This window comes from Caloenas nicobarica, chromosome 1, assembly GCF_036013445.1.
Source record: "Caloenas nicobarica isolate bCalNic1 chromosome 1, bCalNic1.hap1, whole genome shotgun sequence".
NCBI lineage: Eukaryota > Metazoa > Chordata > Aves > Columbiformes > Columbidae > Caloenas > Caloenas nicobarica.
This window is the reverse complement of record NC_088245.1, coordinates 32,896,416-32,919,956: the sequence shown is the minus strand read 5'-3', so window position 1 is coordinate 32,919,956 and position 23,541 is coordinate 32,896,416. Positions and strand designations below refer to the sequence as shown.

The window sequence follows — 23,541 nt, the reverse complement described above, 5'->3', positions numbered from 1 at the left end:
GGAAATGACGTATCTTGATTATTATCAGTGGGATAAATGAACCTCAGTCAAATAACTCCAGGTTACTTTATTTTCTCCGAGTAAGAGGCAGTAGACTGGATTCCCATTAGACACGCCTCTGTCAGTCTGTAGTAACTGATGGTATTGATATAATTGCTATCGATAATGATTTATTATTTTTTTCTCCCCAAGAACCTACAAATACTGAATTATTGTGTAGCAGGGTTTGTAACAGTTAGGAGATGTATTTTAGACTTTACAGTAAATGAAGTGTTTTCCGCAATTTTCCCTTTTTAGTTCTTTTTACCTCCAAAATGAAACCTATATTAGGGCTACAGAAAAGTGTGTCAGCTCCTGTCTTCTGTCTTTGTCACTCTGTATAATAATAATTTCCAATTGTGGAGGGAAATGTTGCTTCCGTAAAAATAGGGTTGTAACCCAACTAAGCTGATGAAAGCATTAAGGTAAATAATGCTTTTTCCCAGACAAAGTGTAAGAGAAATAAAAATGTAATAGACATTAATAAACATCAGTAAATTGATTACCACCTTCCTCAGCAGTAGTATTTTACATGAACTTTTCTTCACATGGTTCTAAATGTATACACAGTGCAATAGAAGATGAGTGTGTGGGGGAAAGTCAATAAAACATGGCAGAATGCTGTGTGACATCTTCCCCTTTAGATTGGTGGCTCAAGCCACTTTTCGTGGAAAACAGCAATTTTAGAAACTGACCATATTTTACACTTACCTATTTTTGTTAGACCAAGAAATGGAGGAAAGTACTGTGTTGGCCGTAGGATGAAATTTCGATCATGTAATACTGATAATTGTCCAAAAGGCAAAAAAGATTTCCGGGAGCAACAGTGCTCTGAATTTGATGGCAAACACTTCAATATCAACGGTCTTACATCTGCTGTTCGCTGGCTTCCGAAATATAGTGGTAGTAAGTAATTATAATTTTTTTTCAATTAATGAAATAAAAATGTTACTTTAATTAAAGTTTTAAAACAGACAAGAAACCTGTTGGATTTTCTTTCCAGTTTCTATGAAAGATCGCTGTAAACTTTTTTGCCGAGTTTCTGGAACAACTTCCTACTATCAGCTGAAGGACAGAGTTGCTGATGGTACTCCCTGTGGAGCAGAAACCAATGACCTTTGTGTTCAAGGCTTATGCAGGGTATTTAAACTTATTAATTATTAAAATGAATTTTATTAGATGGTAAAATGGATATTAAATATTCATCCAAATAACCATTTTTGAAAATATGTAAAGCAAGATGTTTTGAATTTACTTCAGTTAATTTTAATCCCTACCAAATTAAAGATCTGGAAATGGAGGCAATTAAGTGAAGAACATAGAGTTGAATCTGAAGACCCACAATCTTTCCTCATTAAGCCTCATATTTGAGAGAGTTAATATTGTCCAAGTGAGCAGAGAGAAGCTGATCCAAAATTGGCATAAAGAGAGGAAAGAAGCATGCTGTGTGTTTCTTGCCATCATATTTTTGCTGTCAAAGGTATAAAAAAGTAGAAAATCCAAGGGTAGATAGATTACATATTTATTATGTCATTGCAAAATCAGGAGGAACTGACCCTTGAAAGGGATCATTTCAGTATTCTTTGCTTAATAGCAGTTATGAAAGTGCCACAAGATTTTGTTGGGAAAAGCAAGCTGATATAACATCTCAAGACTTTTTATCAAGCCTGGATTTTTTTTGCCGATTGCAGTGAAACTGAGTATACTCAGGTTGAGGAGAAAACGTAGCGTTGAATCAAGAGGAAAGTGGAAATGCCAGAGAATTGTCTTGTTTATCATAATTTTTTTTTTAAAAGGAAGTTTAGGTAAAGATAGATAAACAAAGATTGTATTTATGCTAGTTCAACCAGCATAGTCTGCATGTGTTCCTTTGCTTATTTTGCAGTAAAGACAGACTTTAAAAGAATTGATGACCACGTACACATACATACTGCTTTTAGGATTCCAAGACTTTTAATGTAAATGTAACTTAAAATTTATACACTGGCTTTTTTAATAAAAAAATCTTTACATACTGTTATGTATTCTTATACAGTTCTTGGCCTATTAAGTGTATTTGGATTGTACATTCTTAGTACAACAGCACTATTGTGTTTTGCCTTTGCATCACAGCCCTTGAAAACATAAAAGGCTTTTCATGAATTGCCAAGGAGGACCAGATATATATAGTGAATAAGAATATTTTTGGGGAGTGGTAAGCTGACATTGTTTGTTTTCATTGTTTTCCGTTGGGCTGGGTGACACAGGGTTATTGCGCCTTTTTTTTTTTTGTAGCAAGCAGGCTGTGATCACATTTTGAATTCCAAGGCAAGGAGAGACAAATGTGGAATCTGTGGTGGTGATAATTCTTCATGTAAGACTCTTGCAGGTACTTTCAACAGTGCTCATTATGGTATGTTGTTTGTTTATTTATTTTAAATCTTAATCCATGTTTCAGTATGGCTTAGAAATTGTTTTACATTTGAGAAATTGAGATTTCAGTGTATGTTCTTTAGGATCTCTGCCAACAAAAAAAAAAATCTCTAATTTTCAGTCACATTCCCTCTCTAGGATGCAGAAGCAAACACTGTGACACAGTTACATATTCAAGGTGTGAAAAAAAAAAAAAATCACCTGTGAGGTCAAACCGAAAGACACAAATAAAAGATACGATGAGGGTAAAAGTACTTTAAAAGGAAGAATGCTTCCTACTTTGCACTTCGCATTCTCTCATCTGAAACTATGCAGCCGAAGGACTTATTCCAATGTCTCCTTTTGGTTGTGTAGAGATAGTGAGAAGTCTGTGGTGTGAGCAGGTGATGAGGTTCCTTTGGTCCTGTAGGGAAAAAGACAGCCAGTGAAATGTGAGCGTTTTTTTTTTTTCAGAGAACATGAGCAGCAACATTTATGTTCTTTCCTCTTCATTGGCATGTAGTGAATGAGAAACTCTTCTGAATAACCCTGGTAATTCCTGTTCCTTTGATTTAGGTTCTCTAATAGAGCTACTGATAGTTCTTCTATGTGTAGTCCTTTCTGGGAAGCCTGGAGAGATTTGCGTGTGTGTAGCAGTGCAGTTAAGTAGTTAGAGCGTGGACTATAAGGACAGAATTCTCAGATTCCCAAAGGCTGCTTCATACCACTTCGCTGGTTGAAAGAGACCACAGGCAAAGTGAAAATGATACCTGAAGAGCTACCAAATAGAATCTTCATAGAACAGAGGAATTGCTGGTTGAAGAGGAAAGTATGCCCAGGATGCTGAAGTAAAAAATGTATTCGTTTGGTAATTCTGAGTGAAGGACTGATAGTGGTTTTTGTTTTCCACCACTATAAATGATGATTTTGCTTATAGGTAGCACGTGAATTCTGTCAGAAATATGTTTGATACAAGTGACCATTACACTGAAACTGCTATTTATGCAAATATGGTTGAGACTGTCATGCTCTGCTGTTTATCAGCTTTGTATTGTCACAGATTTATTTGCTTCTAACTAAAGTTGGAGGAAGAAAAAAAAAAAAGACATTTTGGGATGAGGAAAATCTTGATTTATTATTTTAGTTGAATGTTTTCAATTACGTTTGAGTTCTTAGAATTATAGCATATAGAAGATGATACTGCATTATACTACTGAGCAGTATCTTAAACATTTGGGATTATCACAAGTAGGAGCGCCGCAGTGCGAACAAGAGCTAGCAGATCACTAACACTTCAGTGTCCATGGGAGGCCTGTGACATCCCCAGGATAGTGACTGAAAACATAGTCTGAGGAAGCATTCTTTTCCACAACATTCCGAGTTAGGATCACAAGATAAGTATGACAAAGTCTGTGCACTTGAACAACTTCTTTTAACTTCACCTGGTCCCCTTCCATACTCATGTGAGTAATTTTTACTGAGGTGGAATTTGGAATTCGACAACAGCAGCCTGTGGTATGTGCTTGTGTTCAGGCAGTTATAATGGTGTCATTAAGTGTTTAAACAGTAGAGAAACAATCATCAGAAATTCATTACAGCGAAATACTAATTTAGTTAGTTCCCAATTTAGGAAACTGTAATCTCATTATGTACACATAATTATTATGTTGGTTATTATTATAGCATCAAATTAGAGTATCTGCAGATTTCCTGGAAAGTTGTTAGCGCCTTAGTATGTGATCTATTTTCCTGTGTATTCTTGACAACATGCTATGCAGTTTTGTTTGTAGTGTCCTCCCATATTTTGTCTGCTGTTGTTTTATTACCACAAGGTCTTCAGCATGTGAGACGAAGGGACTTTTTTCAGTGTGTTTGGCTTTCTTTCCCGTATGTTGGCAGGGTGACCAAAGGCTGTGTGTTTATCCACGGCACACAGTCTTTCAATTTGCAATTGCAGTGCTGCCCCCAGCTGGTAAATGTGATGGACCTGCGATTAGATTAAATGTTTATTTAAATGTATGGCACAGTTTTAATAGATCAAAAGCACTGGGAAGTTAATGAACTGTTAAATTGAAAATGATATTGCCATCTAAATTTTTACCCACAGAGGTGAGTCAACTAAGTAAAGTTAAATTGTGGCAAGACTTAAATATAGCAAAATAAGTGGAAAATTTAGCAAAGATTATATCAATGCTTCAGATTGAATGTTTGGGTTTATTATTTGTTTCCAATGTTTGCCATACTCAGTTTTTCTTAGACATAATAATCCTTTTGAATTTGTGATTAACCTCTATGAGAAACAGCTTTTTTTTTTTTAATAACTTACGCTTATGTGCAGAGTGACAGTTCAAGTGGATCTTGCTGCACCTTACCTTGTTACCTTACGACAAGGCCACTGTAATAGTATTTGTAGGTATTACAGGAAATGAGGACTCATTTGTGAAGCATTTGTATATGAAGGGAGCACACTAGGGTAACATTTTAAGTAGCAGAATGTGGATCAAGCATGGCTAATTTATCTGATATATCTACCTAAGTGTATGGCCTGCAATACTGCAATATTTGACTACTTAGGACTCATTCTTTAGAGTGCTGTCGTGCACTGCTCTTGTGAGACAGAGAGAAACTAACCCAATTGTATAAACAGGGAGTGGAGTTATTTCATGTTAAGTAACTTATTCAGATTTGTACAAAAAAGTTTTGTGGTTAAATTGTGAGGAGCCACAGTGTTTCCTGAGTCCCACTTGATGTACTTGACTGCTTACTAGAGTAGTGCTGTTCTCTAGAGATTTTTTAGAGCAGGTTGAACTCATGTTGCTGGTAAACAATTGCATTCACTTTTCTGAGCATAGGAATGAATTTTAATGAGATATGAAGATAAAAGTTTGATTCAACTGATCAAAAAAAACCCCCAACAAATCAAACAACAACAACAAAAAACCCAACCAACAACCAAGAAATTTAATATCTGTGAAGATATTCACATTTCCTTCCTAAAACATGAAGGCATTCAGCAGGGGTTGCCTCTGGTACACTGTAGGGTTTTGTGAATAAAACTAGTTAAATGTTTATACATGTTTACTAGCATTTGACTGCTTTAATATATAATTAATTTGTGAATAATTACACTGCAGGTTACAATGTTGTGGTAAATATTCCCAAAGGAGCAACAAACATCGATATTCGGCAGTACAGCTACTCAGGGAAACCAGAAGATGACAACTACCTTGGTAAAAGCACCCTGTGCATAGCATGGATGGCTAGTTTTTGTGCTCTCACCAGAGGTCTGCTCTGGACGTACATTATCAGGAGTCTGAAAAAGTCTTTACACCAAATATCTAACTACATTGTATCATCATTTGCCTGAGTCTCTCAGTAGATACTAGTTTTCAGAAAAATGAGTGAGATATTGTTAGGTTTCTACTTCTTAAATGCATGTGTTCATTTGTCAGAGAACAGGGAATATAGCACATTGCATCAGTTAGTCAATTTTTTACTTTTTTGTGGCAATATTAAAACTCCACAAGTAAACTCAGGAATAATGCAGGTATGTGTAGTTTTAAATCTTGGAAACATACCCTTTGTTTATGAATGAAGCATTCTGACCTTCAGCAAACATCAGTTGTCTTGCACTTCTCTTTACTGTCATGTCTATCTAAAGATCACATGTTGATAATTTGTAAAAGTGTGTGAGAGGAACAAAGAATTCATAAGCACATTTTAGCAAAACTCTCGGTTGTTCTATCTCATAGTACTTCCAGTTATATCTGAAGTGCCTGAGAGAATATTGGTGCAAATTTTCCTTCTGTCTCTTCTTCCATTACCATCCTACTCAACAAACTTCAGAATCTTCAAAATGTTTTCCTTGTCACCTGTTGCCCTGTTGTTGCTTCTCACAGGACACAGAAACAACCTTCACCCCCTTGACACTAGCTACCATTTCAAATGTAGTAATGCCTGAATAGCACGCCTCTACTAAAAAATTTATTTTAAAATTTCATTTTTAACTTGTCATTCATCTTTATTAGTATAAATTGGTCATTATATTTAATTATTTTTGTAAGTGCTTAATAATTTATTTTTACTTTAAAATTTACTTTTAAAAGCACTCTAGCAAATACAAGAATGTGGGCTGTAGAATAGGCCAGAAATACAGATAATTGTTTCCTTTTATAGTAGCAGAACCTAACTGAATTTAAAAGTGGTGACTGCAGTCAACCCTTCAGCTGAACAAATATTATTAATGTTGTCTTACTAACACAGAGAAAATCCATGACAACAGCTCCGTGAGAGTTGCTGATGGTTAGGGCTGAATTTATGCCTGAGAAACTGTTTGATACAACTTTGAAGTATTACAGATGGACTAAAATAAAGCTGTGTTGGTGGGAAGATATATTATTAGGAGTTTTTATTAATACAACCTTTTAATTAAATAGATGCTTTATTTCCAATATTTTATTTTACTTATAGCTTTATCTGATATTCATGGAAATTTTATCTTGAATGGAGATTTTGTTGTAAGCATGTCAAAAAGAGAAATCAATATACAAGGAGCCATTTTTGAGTACAGTGGTTCAAACAATACGATAGAACGAATTAACAGCACTGATAGAGTTGAAGAAGAGCTAACCTTACAGGTGCATGTTTTCTTTTTTCTTAAGTTTGAAAATTTGCTACATAATCATTATTTTCATAATTTTATTTTCAAATTCACTGAAAACCAGCTATCATTTTGTCTCAATTAAGGTTTTGTGTGTAGGGAATTTATACAACCCTGATGTGCGCTACTCATTCAATATCCCAATAGAAGACAGAAGTGATGTGTTTGCGTGGGATCCTTATGGACCTTGGCAAGACTGCAGCAGGATGTGCCAAGGTACTGTGAGTCCTTTTGTCACCAGAACCAAAGACCTGATGGCATTTAGGAAGGGACTGGTCTTAAGTACTCAAATTTTTTGCCCCTGCTCGTAAGGAAGAAACTCGGCACTCTCAGTAAACTTTAGGTGCATGGAGCCTTTAAGGGCAGAATGGCTTCTGATTTCGTTTTGCTGTTTTCAGTATTTATGGAATGCAATTCTATATTCAAAAGTACATTTGTGTTCGTTTCTTTTGTAACCATAGGGGTGGTTTATTAAAAAAAAAATCATCAAATCAAGTCTAATGTATCCTTAGAAAGTGGTATTGTATATTTACTAATGTGTACTAGGCTTCTGTTATCCTTTTTCTAGATGGTCACTGGTTTGTCTAGTATCTTTCATAGGTATTTGTCTTTTTTGGTTATCTGCTAGGTGGATTAAAGCTATATTTTACAATTTTTAACTGTTATACTATAGGCCATTCCAGTGTAAAAATAAAACTGCAATATGTATGAAGGGTATACATAAAGTGTACCTACACAGATTTTTGATAGATACTCCAATTACCAGATGCTGGTAGTGCCTGTAGATATGGTGAGTTTCTTCTGGTTTTGAATCAGGCTGTATACACTCGTGTGAGAGAAGCAGAGTATCTATCAGCTGTGGTAGTTCTTGTGGCACTCCAGATCTTGAGGTATTCTGTGATCAAATTTTCTGCTTCCTTAAAGAGGAAGATCACAAACTCTAAGTTACCATGGTGGTTTGACAATTTGGCAATTTAGCAAAGGACGGACGTGATGCATTTGGAATACGTAGCCTTATGGGTGAATGGACTGTTGCAGTTTCGCGGTTTTCTGGAAGTTGATATCCTCATGAGATCCCTCTAGTACGGCTGGGAGGTGGCGGGGGTGACTGCGAGAAGGTTGTTCTCCACCTGGAATGTAGTCAGCTGCACCAAGCAGAATGTTTGTGCAGAGCCTGCTCTATACAATGGTTAGTGTTAATGGGATATCACAGTTAAATTCCTAAAAGATGAATGGAATCCATTAGTGTAAAAAGGCACCCTTATTTTTAGCCCTTTACTCACTTTTTTGGTTCCTTTCCAAGGTATTCGAAGAAGAAGAATGACATGCATACGTAAAAGTGATCATGTGGTAGTGTCTGATCAAAGATGTGAACGTATACCCACTGTACCAGATGTCTTTGAGGAGTGTAATACAGAGTGTGAATTAAGGTAAAAAGAGGAGCTATTGTCGTCTTACATATTTTTGTTGATAGAGATTGAAACAAAATAATTCAGATTGCTTTATCCTCTGTCTCTTCGACCCTCTCTACCTCCCTCATCCCTCCCGTCTCTCCCTCCTTTCCTCAAATCTATTGTTATAAGGGGTTTATACATTATGTTTACACCTCTGAATATGAGAACTAGTGTACTTTTCTAACTTGTATTGGTAAAGAACAAAGTCTTTTATTAGGATTGTGAATCTGCTCTATCTATCATGGTGCAAAAACTTGAATTGCTGGGTAGCATACATTTTTCACCAGAACTGTACCCACGACTGGAACTAATTTGAAAGAGACTTGGTTTTGCACTCCAAGAAAGCCCATGCTGAAGTGTTCAAAGGATGAACAGTTAGAATTATAGCTTATGTTTTTTTCAAAGTCACCTAGGAGATTAAAACAAAAGATCCTTTAAATTTAAAAGGAAGTTTTTAAGCCTATGAGTCAAATTCTTTTATATTGCTGTGAAAATTCTAGTCATGAGATACATTTTACAGTTTTATCTGTTCCCTAAAATGCATGTCTATATTTACATGACAATTCCTGGTACGTTCTTGGAGTCCTTTGTTCACCATGGTCTTATTTTCTAAAACATAGTTAGCTTTCTATAACAGTTTATCCTTGTAGGTGGCACAATGTTGGCAAAAGTGACTGCACATCGAAGTGTGGCCCAGGGTATCGATCTGTAGAGATCCACTGCATGAAGTACTCGATTTCAAAACGACTCATTGCTCCAGTGGATGATAAGTACTGTGCTGATCAGCAGAAACCACCAACCAGAGAGCCCTGCCACGGTGACTGTATGTTAACAAGTTGGCACTACACAGAATGGTCAGAGGTACAAATTCAAAACCTTATAATTGTGCCATTATAGTTCTGGTTAGTGTTCATATCGAATTTTTATTTCTATGTAATTTATTTTTTAGTTTAAGTAACTGAAGGAAAATAATGTTTGACAAATGCAGAGTTGTAGAAGTAGCTAATACCAACCTTTATATTTCAGCAACTTCCTCATATTTTTGTAAGACACTGTAGTCAAATTGTTTGCAGCTTGGTTTTGGAAGTAAGCAGAGAATGGTGGTTAAAGGTGTACATTTTGTTTACAGTCTTAATAATTCTGGAAGTATTTTGGAGAAAAGGAATAAGAACTGTTTCAGCTTTAGTCTTAATTGAAGACTTATGTTGGAACTACGGAACAAGGTGCCAAATTTAACTTACACAAACATATTAGCAGTCTGTAGATTAAATGTATTATACATGTCTAATGCGATCATTAATGTCTTTCACCTATAGGGCTCATAATGTATTTTAACATGGTTTTATCATGTTGTGTTGCATGTTTCATAATGTTTTCTATACACTACAGTGTTCTAGGAGCTGCGAAAGAGGTGTCAGGACTAGAGAAGCTTTTTGTAGGAACAATTTGGGTCGTCATCTTCCTGACAGAGAGTGCCGGGAACTTCCAAGAGTTGTTACACAGAGTTGCAATGAATTCTTATGTCCAAGCTGGTCTGCTAGTGAGTGGAGTGAGGTAATGAATGATGTAAAACTTAACACACCTTTGATCCTGGTCATCTATATTAAAATAAGCTGCTTTAAGTGTTTGTTTTTCTTGTCCTGGCTATTTTGGGACACGTGAAAGTAAAAATTCTGAAGTCCTAGGACTTGGCTGATACACATCCCAGATGTATGGCATGAGAATTTCTGAAAAACAGACCTAGAATTTATTTTTCTCTGAAATTTTGTTACATTAAAATGAAATAGTGAAGCTACTTAAACCTATGTAGAGTAATATATGTACTTTCCTTTCTTGTGGAGCAATGGGAACCATCCAGCCAACTGAAGCACAGAATTATATCCATTTTATTATAGAGGAAATGAGTATAAAAGAATCGTGGATAGCTTAAACATTTTTCCTGTGAAAGCTGTGATATGTGCACTCATATTTTAAACAAGTATTCTTTATTCTAATGGAAATAAATGATCTGTACATTGTTCTTGTATTTTTGTAGCTTTAGAAACTTAACAGTGATTCCTTTGTATTATTATTTGGCTTGATGTTTACAGGAAATTGAGAGTTCATAAAAGAACTACTTTTGTTGGACTAACATTCATTGAATACTTTCGTTATTTATGTTATCCTTAAAATCTGACAGATTACTGTAAAATAAAGTGAAGCCACTAATGCAGATTCATGTCTTTACAAACTGATGACTCTAATAATTTTACAGTGTCCCGTGACATGTGGAAAAGGAAAGAAGCATCGTCAAGTATGGTGCCAACTTAATGATGAACAACTGAGAGATGATTTCTGTAATCCAAATGAGAGACCAGAATCAGTAACAGCGTGTGAACTTCATGAATGTGCATCTTGGCAAGTAGGGCCTTGGGGATCAGTGAGTACATAATGATTCCTGGCTTCTTGGTTTCTTGTTCAGATTATGACGGATCACAAAACAATACCTTTTAAACATTTTAATTGGATCATAAGCAGTTTCTTTGGTTGAATTGATTTACATGGGTTTTTTTCTCCTAGCAGTTATCTAACATGTAATTTAGGAACATCCACATATAAGTTAAATGCCTAAGTCATTGACCCCAAGCCTTGATATCAAAGATGCAGCTGATATTTATTTTTTTTACATATAACCTGTTAGTAAAATACAGTAAAATACCTTTGGAAATTAGGTATGTTTTTAACTTAGACATTTATTTTGTGTAGAACTTTTCTCATGTGATATTTTTTCATATTTGAGATAACCATACTGTTGTCTAACATAATACTGAATTCCTTTTGAGTAATTTTTGATCAGAAGTTGATGGCTTTCTATTTCTACAAACTAAATGCAAAAATGACATAATAAACTAATTCAGTCCCATCAGATAATTTTCTGAATGGAAAATCACTGTGTATGGTCTTGCTGGAATAGCTTGTACAAGCAATTTGCCAATCCATGTCACTGGAGCAGACCTTTTGATTGTGGTTTTTCCACCCTACCGTCTGGTAGTAGCTATTCATGACCTGGGTTTTTACCAGTACTTGTGCTTGAACCATGACATTTATAGGATGGGATTTATGTCATACTGTTTTCAGACATCTAACATTTTAGGTGCTTTCTTTGAGTATGCTCTTGTCAGACTCTATAGTGAAGGGAAAGATATTTAACAGCTGCAGCCACTGACTCCTTTGGTAGCCACCTCTTCCTCCCTCCCCTCCCCACTTCCTCTACCCCAGTTTTTGTTGCTAAGTATGACATTCTGCGGCATGGATTGTCCCTTGGATCGGTTTGGGTCAGCTGTCCTGGCTGTGTTTCCCCTCAGTCTCCAGCTGACTGACTGTAGGGGATAGATGGGGAAAAAAAGAGCAAGCTGTTTTCCTGCATGAGCACTATTCAGCAATAGCCAAAATATTGGTTTGTTGTGGTCACTATTGAAGCACCATATGGTCTGCCATGAAGAAAGTTAACGCCATAGTCATTTCAGAGATTTAAAATAGAATCTGTGATTTAAAATAGAATCTGTAATTTAAAATTAAACTGGATTATAAATAGTGCCATTTCAAGTGTGTGAAATTATTGACTTTAACAGTGTAGTGTGACGTGTGGACGCGGATACCAGATGCGTGCAGTCAAATGTGTTACTGGGACTTACAGAGTTATTTTGGATGATGACAGGGAATGTAATGCTGCTACTCGTCCTAGAGATAACCAAGTAAGTTAAAAAATATACCTTTCAGCTGATTGCACTTTTTAGTTAAAAGCATCTAAATACGATTGTTGTCTACTCACTCTTTGAAGGAACTTGCAGACACAAGTTCTAAAATGAGAAAAAAATACTGAAACTATCTGCTTCTTTCCTGAACATTTGGCCTAGGGAATTAGGTAAAAGAAGAGTAATTTGGAGATCAGAGACTTGAAAATTTGGTACATGATTGAAGCGGTCCAAAGACCTTTGATTATTTGAAGTGGGGGGGTGAAGCTCCAACATGTAGAATATTACAAGGAGACTGCTTGCCATGATGCTTAATAACAGCACCTAACTGGCTTGGTATTCTCTAAAATTCTGCTTGTATATAGTTCTTAAAGGAACACTATGGTTATTTGAGGAAAGCTTCAGTTGTTGGAATAATATTATTTCAAAACTGTGTAGACATGAATTATGATTCAATATGGTATTCATATGGTTCTCTGCCTTTTCTTCTTGTCCCAGTTTACTTCCTTCATCACTTCCCTTAATTTAAATCTATAATTTCTCAGAAGAAATGTTTTTAATAGAGTCAGATAAACAGATAATAGAGGCACCTTTAATTAAAAGCAATTGGTGTCTTAGGTGCTATGTATTAATACGTTGATCTGGCCAAGAGATTGATACATCTCATTTACATCCAGCTAAGCTTGTAACTGTATACCTTCTTGAGGTCATAATGTGCTTCTCTCAAATAGAAAAGGGGCAAAAAAAGGATTCTATGGTCCAGAGTAAACCAGACACAAGTTACCAGCCCTCTGATGGCTTCTTGAGTAAGATTTCACAATATAAAAGCCAAGTAACTGGTACAAATTTCATTTTCCATGTGAAAACATTGGGCTTGAGTATGCTTTGAATTTGGGTTGTGGTATTTGTTCAGCTGTTGGCTGAAACTGGGCAATTTTGTGTTCTCAGTAGCTGAACATATGAAGGACAGGACAGCACAGCCACTGCCTTCACTTGGTTCTTCTGTGCTGCATGTGGCTGTTAACCAGGACATGGTAATGGTTGTGCCCCTTCTCTCCAGCAAGTTGCCCAATACAGCTCTTATTCAAAGTGCAAACATTATTAGTTGTTACAAATACAGTTTTAACATCAAATAAGGCCAGGGAAATTTAGAAGATAGTATTTACTTGTTAATGCTGGCTTATTGTAATGGTAGGATCTGTCTCTGTGGGGGCCATTTGCTTTACCTTTGGCTTTTCCAAAATGTATATTTTGAAAGCTTTTTTTTCTCACGCCCACAGGAATGTGAATTGCCCTCTTGTCCAGAAAATACAAAATTATGGACTACATCGCTTCCTCTGGTTCCTGTAGGGAAGGTGACCCAATGGAGATATGGATCATGGACCCCAGTATGTAATGTAATATTGGTCACATCTTACGGAGCAGTCCTCCATTCCTTCACCCATTTTTCTGTAAAGCTCTCATATATTTTTCAGACTGAAATCTGCTTGTGATAAATTCTAAAGGAATTCCAATTCTTTAAATTTTTTTTTAAGAACTCGTTTTCTTAAGGAGGAGATAGATGTTCCCAGCAAATTCTGTATGCTTCAAATCTTGCTAGGGAGTGGGAAAAAACCAGTATGCTAGGGGCTGGGTTCTGAGTAAAATAGCTTTCCTATGGTTCAGAGTGTGCAAAGAAGAACTGTGAGGTTTTTTATTTGTTTGTTTTGTTGGTTTTGTTTTGGGTTTTTTTCTTTTTTTTTTAAATAATCAGTTTCTGAGTATGGAGAACCTCTTTCATTCTAAAATATGATTTAAATCTTTCATGTGAATAGCAATATTAAACAGTTTTGGGATTTAAAGTTCTAATTTTACATACTTTGTAAAATAAACATTATAAATACCGTTTCTACACAAACTTTGTTTAGGTGGAAGAGTTTTTGGTTTTGACAGTGTTGAAAATTTGTTTTATTTGACAGCCATGTGAAAATTTAAAATTATCTATAAAAATGCAGTGTGTCTTTTAATCTCTTGAGGTTCTTAACAAAGCATATAACACAATTATATCTTTGCACAACTATATTAACTAAATACACCTTGAACTTCTCATCTCTAAAGGCATCAGAAGGGGCTCAACGCAGTATTCTAATATGAACTACAATGGCAAATGGATTGTGAATATCAGTTTTAATTAAATCAGTTGATGTAAATATTGCATCACTGTGTTATAACTAAAAAGTTCTGGAAGTTACTCTCTAATATTTTTATTGTTAATAAATAAAAAATTGAGTTTGCAACTGTATAATGATTCCGTGTTATAGTTGGAGTACTGCCTGTCCAGATATGCTGAATTGTTCCATAAGAATCAAGGCCATGCAATTCAGTTCCAAGCCAGTGGGAATTCTGAAGGCCTAAACCATCCAGCAACATTTCACTTTTCTTCCTGAATTCACGGGTCTATCAGTGTGAGATGGAAATCTGGTTCTTAGTGTTTAATTCTGAAGTCAAGCTAATACTAAGCTATGTTAGTATTTGAGATGCTTGCATGATCTCGTTTTGGTCACCTAAAATGCGATGAGCTTGGATTGTTCTCTGACAGTGTTCTGCATCCTGTGGGAAAGGTGATCGTGCTCGCTATGTGAGTTGTAGAGATGCTCATGGAGGAATAGCAGATGAATCTTTCTGTGCTCATTTACCACGACCAGCTGAAATTTCAAGCTGCTTCAGCCCATGTGGAGAGTGGCAAGTTGGAAATTGGTCCCCTGTAAGTATTGACTGTAATTTATTTTTTTAATATGTCTATTTAGATTATTGGCCAAAGTCTCTGGTTAGAAATTGAGATTTCATGTTCTGCGCAAGTGTGATCGAAATTGCATTCCTTGAAAAAACAAAGTATACGTTTTTTACTGTCAAAAGTAAATATAAATATCTTTGGTTATTAATTATCAATGTTCTGTCACAAACATTGGGTTAATTTTTGGTCAGTGCACAGTTACGTGTGATAGTGGAATAGTAACAAGACAAGTTATCTGTGTCAACCATCATCAACAAATCAACGAGAATTACTGTGATCCTGAAGGCCGACCTTCCAAAGAACAAGAATGTAACATGCCACGATGTCCACCAGTTTATCATCATATTCCGAAAATACATGACCATCCAAGCTATTTTCCAGAAATAGGTTACCTTCCAATACACCATCCACAAGACAACATAAACCAGTGGAACCGTCCCTCTGTGGGAGGATATCAATGGAGAACTGGGCCATGGGGAGCAGTAAGAATTTTTTTTTTAGTATATTAATTTGTTCTTTTCGTGTCTGTTAACATTTTTAGAAATATTATTGCAGTACTGATTTGGTCACAAAAGAAGCACCTATATTTTAAAAATTATTATTATTGTTGTTATATTAAATTCAAAATGTAACTTTTCTGTTATTTCAACTTTAAAATACTTTTGCATAGTAGTAATTTTTATTTGCAAATTTCAGATTTGAAAGTTAACATTAAAACCACTAGTTTTAGGTTGTTTTAACCAACATATTTTACATTTTTCTTATTATGCAATGGTGATACATATGTTTACTGTTTTGGTAGTGCTCTAGTACTTGTGCAGGTGGATTTCACCGTCGAGTTGTAGTATGTCAAGATGAAGAAGGAAGAAGTGCCAGTAATTGTGATGAGGCAACAAAACCCCCAGAGTCAAGACACTGTGATTCTGGACCCTGCCCACGATGGAACTATGGGAACTGGGGAGAAGTAAGATCATTTCACTTTCAAAGGGAAACATGATTTACCATATACGCTTAGGAATTGTAACATAATTGTTTGACTGTGAATGGAACTGAACACCATTTTTTTACTTATTTAAAAAGAACAAGTTTCAGCCTGTTTACCTAAGCCTTGTTCTTTGATCAAATCCAGAACTGTACTGTAATTATGAGTAAATATACATCCAAAAGAAGTATGTACTGTGTGAGGCTAAGGATGTACAACATAAGATACCACTGCAACACTCAATTATGAGACATACAAAATTACTTTGTGTTACAAAAAGATGAATTGCATGTGGAAAAACCTCAGTGTAGTAGCTAGTCTAAGAAAAAAATGAGTACAAGAAGCTATAAAGACACTTTTTTACATCAAATTTCATAGGTACTCACTAGCATAACTGCAAGTAGTAGTAGTATCTACTAGGCTAAAGTTACAAATTAGAAGTATAAAGATAGGATCATGCATCTAAAAGGTGTTCCTGGGTTACAACATTTTGATGAAACATTATACGTTATTGCACGAAGAATGGTTTCTCTGTGCAGTGTAATGTCTTATCCTGACCACACACTCTTGCTCAAACACAACAGAAAGAGTTAAACCTGGTTTGGCATTCATTCTAATCCAGCCCCTTGTGATTCCTGTCCTCTTGTTCTTGATACATCAATATCTAGAGTTGGGAAAAGAAGAAAAAACGGACTTTTTAATTTCTTTTTTTCCCCTCATTTTGGCCATTTAGTTCTCAAGGCCCATCTGAGTGTCATGTTCTTTCTGTCCATAGCTGCAGACTTGGCATCCAGTTAATGCAGATGCTGCAGTTTTTGTCTAATTTAAAATCCTCCGCAACACAGTAAAAAGCTACAAGGTATTGGAACATGCTCACTTTTGATCAGACTGTTTTTAATAGCTCATTAGAAATGAAAATTAGTATTTTTGCCTGGTATCGAAGAATTACAGGAAAACTGAAACCCAGGAAACACATTCTATAAGTATTTTACACTTAGTCTGTATAAATTAGACTATGAGAAAGTGTGCCCATTGTTCAAGGTTTTTCTGGCAGTGAAGAATATTTGTAGGACCAATTTCCATCTTTTTTGCCTGTTAAAGAAATATATATATATGCACATTTATTCTCACAAGTGGTTACTTCTCCTTGACAGAGTAGATTCTCTGTAACAGACTTCTTGTAGAAAATCACTTGATAAACTATAGAAGTGTAATTTGGTAAACATTCTGGTGACAGAATCGTTTTTTCATTATATGAAGTTAGACTATAAGTCCTTATTCTTGAATTAAGTGTCCAGGGAATAGGAAAACAGACATGGTAAATAATAACATGTACTGATTATTGCTGTATCTCTTTATTTGAATGGCATGTGATGACTATCTCAACAAAAATATTGCATATAAAATTCTGTATTTCAGTGTACTCAAACTTGTGGAGATGGAATAAAGACAAGACTGGTGATTTGTCAGCTTCCTACTGGCCAAATGTTGGGTGATCAAAACTGTGAAATTCTAGACAAACCGCCTAATATGGCACAATGTAATGTGCATTCTTGCCCTGGTGATGTTTCATGGCATCGGGGACCGTGGAAATCGGTACGATAGCATTCACTAATATCTTTTGCTTTCTTATTCTTTCTATCACTCTATTTCCCCTTGCCTTTTAGAAATTATATTATTTTATTTGGTAGCAGTGAAATAATAATGCATGTGGAATATAGTCTATGTAGTTTTATTAAGCAATCATTCCTGCAGTTGTTGAATTAAATGGGAAACAGCCATTTACTTCAGTGGGAACAGCATCATGCTCTGTAAAACATCATAGAGAATATTTTGAAAATTACCAGAAATTATCATAGCCAATAGTAATACCTAATAGGTTGTTCTATTTTGAAGGGTTATGTTTTGATCTGTGTTTAAAGTATTTTAAAGTGTATGCTGTAATTTATACTGTAGTATTATCTACATATTTGTAAAAAGCTTTTTAGTGCATAATTTTTTCTAATACTATATTTAAGTACAACTCACATGTTTATATTATGCTCTATCATCAAACAGTTTACTCCATATTATGTGTACATCTGTGTATAAAAGTTTATATTTGTGGTTTTAAAACAGTGACTAATTAAAGCTGTCTATGTATAATTATGTATGTAACTATAATATGTTATTGTCTACATGTCACTGTCTATTAATGTGTAAAACTGCCTACAGTAATCACTATTAATCTCTAAAATTGTCACTAGCAGATTTTAACATACTGAAGTAATCGTAGCAAGCTCTACAATATAGAGCATGTCATATTTCCTAAGCTGTGAATTTGACAATAATATTTATTATTATGCTCAATTCTGAGGAGATTAATGGCAATCAAAGGAGGTTGGATCCAGTTCTGGTTCCACACAAATCTGCTAAAAACCTGTCATTGACATCCCTGGAAGATGAGCTAGGACAACGGTTCTATTTTTTTTTCTTTTTTTTTTAATTAATATGGAAACATTTTTTAAATTGAAACTTTTAAAAAATATTATCCAGTTTCAACTGTAAATAGTTTATTACTGTTTATATAATCTATTCTAATTTATTGCAAATAGACTTTAAAATTGAAGTTTGAATTAATAATTTACCACAGTTATCTCTTTCTTCCACTGTGCAAAACAGACTTTAGGTTTGTGCTTAACAGACACCAGAGTATCTTATTTAGCCATTAGCCAAATAATCAGTGGTGACTTGCTATTGCTTAATTAATGTATGTACTTTGCATGCTGGTAAGAAGAGCAGGGCATTCAGCACACAGTTGGCTTTGGACTCAATGTTTCTTTTCTTTTTAGATTGAAAGTTATTCATGGCTTATTCCTTCCCTGAGTGATGTCGTTTGTTCTGCAGTAATAAGTTACCTGTAAGCTATTGTAATATATTATAAATCACAGAATGGTTGGAGTTGGAAGTGACCTCTGGAGATCATCTAGTCCAACCCACCTGCTAAAGCAGGTTCACCTAGAACAGATCACACACGAATGTGTCCAGGCGGGTCTTGGATGTCTCCAGAGAAGGAAACTCCACAAACTCTCTGGGCAGCCCATTCCTGCAAACAAGTTTCTCCTCATATTCAGATGGAACCTCCTGTGCTTTAGTCTGTGCCCGTTGCCCCTCATCCTATCGTTGGGCACCACTGAAAGGAGTCTGGTCTCATCCTCTTGACATCCATCCTTGAGATATTTATAAACATAAATAAGATCCCCTCTCAGCCTTGTCTTCTCCAGGCTAATGGAGATGCTACCTATGGCTTAGTTTTGCAAAGATTTTCATGTTGGTTTATGTTTCAATTGACATAAAAAGCCATTTTAATCCTTCAAAACCTAAGTTTAGAATGGAATCTAGTTATCAGGGAGTGAGTTTGTGGCCTCTGTTCAATGTATGATTGGATTGCAAGCTCTATGGTTATTCCGTTTTAATTTCATCACACTGTCACGTGGTGTGCAGAAACAAATGTACTCAGGCAAAAAAAGCAGGCTCACATATTAAATATGCTGTAACTTTTTAGTAAATTAGCTAGTTTGAATGCTGCCAACACACAAACTTAATTTAATTTTTGTTGCTGTTTAAACAGAGCAAAAATAATGCATTGAGGACGTTTTTTATGAACGAGCAGTAGAAGCTGTTAGTCACAGAAACACTGTTGTAGCCTAAAAGAAATGGCTTTGTTTAGCCTTCACCTATAGGTGGTGGGCGAGTGATGTGGTAGTTTGGCAATAGGTCACGGCTCTGCCGATCTTACGCCTTTCTGGCATACAATATGCTCTAATATAGGGGACTGTTAAGGACTGGACACTCTCTGGAGGCTGGAGTCATCAAGTGTGTCACATAGACACTTATTCCCTTTTCTATAAAGACAGCAGGAGCAGTATGCAGTAATATTTATGTGTCTGGGCAGCAATGGATTACACTTTTTTATCTACTAGTGAGATTCCAATGCCAAAAATTAAGTAGCAACTGAAATGCAAGATTTCCCACGTGTAGTGTTATTTGCCAGAATAGATTCTGCCATCTTTTACTTCTGCCATGCATAGCATGAATGTGATATGTGGAGGGGGTGAGTAGAAGGAAGGGAATTTCTGGGCAATTGCTTTACCTGGAACACCTCCTTGAATATTGACCCTGTCTCTGGCCCAGCCAGTTCATAAATGGGTATCAAAATTGCTTAAAAAACCTTTTCCTTATTCTGATGTAGCTTTGTCTAAACCGTGTCTGAAATAAAAGCTTCACTCACAGATTATCGCAGCTTTTACATAGCTAGATAGTTTCCTCTTGGATTTTAGATTCCAGCAGAAATAGATTTTTAAAAAGTCAAATTAGTGAAGGTTAATTCAGAATCCTGAGTCAAGAACCTGATCCACCAGGTAGAAGGATTGTTCTAGTTTATCAGTTGTCAGTGTCTTTTATGCTCTCTTCCATATTGGGCCATTCTGACTTCTTCCACTAGCTATCGCTATGTATTTGAGGATAGAAGACACTTGGCAATATGTCTTGCAAGTACATTTCTTTCAGTTTTGGATTCATTTTTTTAAATTAAAATAAAACATATTTTGTAAATGCACAGTAGGGTGGTTGCATGGAAGGCTCTGCTTGTGATTTGAAGCCAGAATTCTGTTGATGTTTCTGCAGTTCAGCAGCTAGGGGCTGTACACTTCGTAGTGTCTGTCTGTGGCTGCCAGGGCTGACCAGTACAAAGCGCCAACGCTGTGTATTCACTCCTCTCTTGCTGCATTCTGCAGTTGTCCAAAGGGATGTGAGGCAAGTAAATCTCAAATTCTAAAGGCTCGTACCACCTTAGGACGCTTTCTCAGAAAGAACATGCATATTCAGAAACTTTGATTCTTTGAAACTTTAATTCAGTCCAAAATTTTCATATCATGACATCCACTCCAGAAGGACACTCTGAAGTTTTATAGAGAGGATGGCTGGAAACACATCCTTTTGCCTGTAATGTGAATTCATTTGATCTGGAGGTCATTGAGAGACTCTGACAATGATCTTCTGCCCTCTTAGTTTTGTACAAGTTTCTAAAGGAATTTTCTTTAGTAAGAACTGAATCATGCTAATTTTTTTTTTCTGCCTTTTTAGCAAAAGCCAAAGGAAATAGAGCGGGTTTACACCCAGTCCATGCATCTTGAGGGACTCTGCCTTGTTTTCAAATAATATTGATGCCAATTCTTAACGTAACTGAGGTTGATAAATATTATATAAACATTCCTAAATTCAAGTGTTTCAAAATTTGAAACATTTGTTTTCAAGATTTAATTGCCTAATTGGCATGTATCTAAGTACACTACCTCTTCTTTGAGATACAAAAAACTACAATACAGATGTATATATTTTGATATATACATATGTATAATGTATTCCTAAGTTAATACTTGAAGTAAATATAGCTGCTTATTTTAATGGAGTTGCACCACCAGTAAATTTGGCCCCTATATCTTGGAGATTTTTCTTTTAGACTACTCTAGTTTCATTGGTGAAGGGATTAGGCAATGATCCAAAATTTCATGAAAGAATGAATAAATTACAAGCTAAAAAGTATGGAAACCATATGTCACATTATATAATGTCTAGAAAAATTCCATAGCATTCTGACAGCTGGCTAGGAGTACTTTGTTCTAGTATAGATTTTTATTGTATCCCTTTCTGCCTCAGTGCATTATTGGTTTTTTTTTTTAGTTTGTACAGTGAGACTTCTGGTGTATTATATTAATTTTCATCAGAGTGGTTCAGGTTTTCTGACCCCCATGACAAGTTGTTTTTTACCTAAAGCATGAAAAGAATTTGCAAAGATACCATAAGATTTTAAAACTGAACCATAATGACTAGAATTAACAATTTTGTGCTAGAAGAGTTGTAGTATAATCCACCTTAATTCAGTTCAAGAATGCTGGTTTAGTACTTTCAATACTGTGTGGTTTTTTTTTCCCTTTGAACAGCATTTCCCATATCCACATGCTTTAGTATTCATAGCCAAACAATTGTCTGTTACCTGCCAAAAAGTTACACGGACGTATAATCAAATCAACTTTTAGTTGGATCAGTGGTTATGTTTAGATACAACAAATCTTCAGATATATCATGAAGATACATACACAATCCGGCAAAGCTTTCAGGTGTAGCACCAAGGTAAAGTACCTGTCCTAGAGAATAAAATATTATTTTTGGCAGTACTTGTCTGGGAAATAATTTGACACACAGTAGCAAGTTAGGAGATTTCCAGTGCCAAAACCCTGGCCTGGTACTTGGGCAAAACATGTAATGTGAATGCAGTTCTTATGCTACTCTTCCTTCTGCTGTTCAACAGGTCATAAATCTTCTAATCATCTAGTCTGCTTTTCTTAATGGAGGTTTCCTTCACTTCAGGGATTGTATCTGACTACTAAGTGACGCTTCCCTTGGTTAAATGGTCATATCTTCCATTCTAGTCTCTTTTTTTTATGCCTCCTAGGTTGTTGCTGCACAATAGAAAATAATTGTAGGCTTCTCAAAATTCCTGATACATATATGTTTTACTGTGCTGTGTACCTTTTGTTTTATATATTTTCTTTAAAGTTTTATGGACTGTGAGGAGGCATTACCCTGAAGGAATAAAATAAGCAATTCATATGGGAAGACAATACCTTCCAGCTTCACATAGTGAGGAAAGTTTGTTCACATTTTTGGACGACAAGAATTTTGATTTATTTAGGAGTTAGATTATGGATTTGGTTCCCGCATAGTTTTTCAGTGCTTACCAAAACCCTTGTAGAGCCAGGTAGCCAAACAGCAAGGTTCCTGCTTAGGTGGTAGCAGTTGATGTTACCTTAGACACTTTATATTTCATTTGGGCTTTTGTTCTTGGATGAGTGTGGATAGCAACCTAAATTTTATCAGAGACATTTTTAGCAGGTCTGTCACAACTTGAAATATATGTTTGCTTCTAATCCTTTCTCATTCCTTTAGAAAGAACACAGCTGGATTACTGAATCCAGATTGTAACTGTGTGTTACCTAAAGGTCATTTTGGGACTCCATTATCAGTAAACCTTCACAGCACATTTGAAAGCAGATATCTTACTGTGCGCGTCTTAGCAGATGTGTCATAAGAAGCTGCTGTAACTTGAAGGTAACAAGTCTCGCCTCAAAAGCAAACAGTTATGCCCTTGCTCTGTACCATCCTCAGTTTTACCTCAATCAGTCTCTGAGGTGTTCCAGTTTCCTCATCTGAACAGTTTTGCATAGAGTCTTTGTGCAGCTTGGTTGCCAAGCGCTACCAGTTATGGTTTAGAGTACAGCAAAGTTAGGGTCCATCTTGAGGCTTCTGTTTTCTGTTAGATTTTTATAAAAACATCTACATTTGGAATTTTATTTGAATACTAATGGAAGAGGATTTATACTCTCTAGTGTGAGTTAATTGTAATGCAGTCATTAGCACTTTGTTTTCTTAACGTGTTGGGATTCATGTTCGTTCACTTCACATTTATA

The 23,541-nt window shown here is 35.7% G+C and overlaps 1 protein-coding gene across 5 annotated transcripts in view; it reads left to right on the top strand.

The window, feature by feature from the left end:
* Positions 1-23,541, top strand: part of ADAMTS20 (ADAM metallopeptidase with thrombospondin type 1 motif 20) — a 101,529-nt gene that overhangs the window by 47,417 nt on the left and 30,571 nt on the right. For 3 of the 5 annotated variants that reach the window (XM_065627914.1, XM_065627934.1, XM_065627930.1), the window contains 16 exons: positions 764-945; positions 1,043-1,179; positions 2,314-2,431; positions 5,565-5,660; positions 6,901-7,067; positions 7,177-7,306; positions 8,394-8,520; positions 9,195-9,405; positions 9,934-10,098; positions 10,799-10,963; positions 12,156-12,278; positions 13,559-13,666; positions 14,857-15,021; positions 15,243-15,533; positions 15,854-16,015; positions 17,453-17,629. In XM_065627914.1, the coding sequence (XP_065483986.1) occupies positions 764-945; positions 1,043-1,179; positions 2,314-2,431; positions 5,565-5,660; positions 6,901-7,067; positions 7,177-7,306; positions 8,394-8,520; positions 9,195-9,405; positions 9,934-10,098; positions 10,799-10,963; positions 12,156-12,278; positions 13,559-13,666; positions 14,857-15,021; positions 15,243-15,533; positions 15,854-16,015; positions 17,453-17,629 (2,524 nt within the window). The remainder of the gene's footprint in view (positions 1-763; positions 946-1,042; positions 1,180-2,313; positions 2,432-5,564; positions 5,661-6,900; positions 7,068-7,176; positions 7,307-8,393; positions 8,521-9,194; positions 9,406-9,933; positions 10,099-10,798; positions 10,964-12,155; positions 12,279-13,558; positions 13,667-14,856; positions 15,022-15,242; positions 15,534-15,853; positions 16,016-17,452; positions 17,630-23,541) is intronic. The other 2 variants (XM_065627921.1, XM_065627923.1) reach the window with 2 other exon arrangements.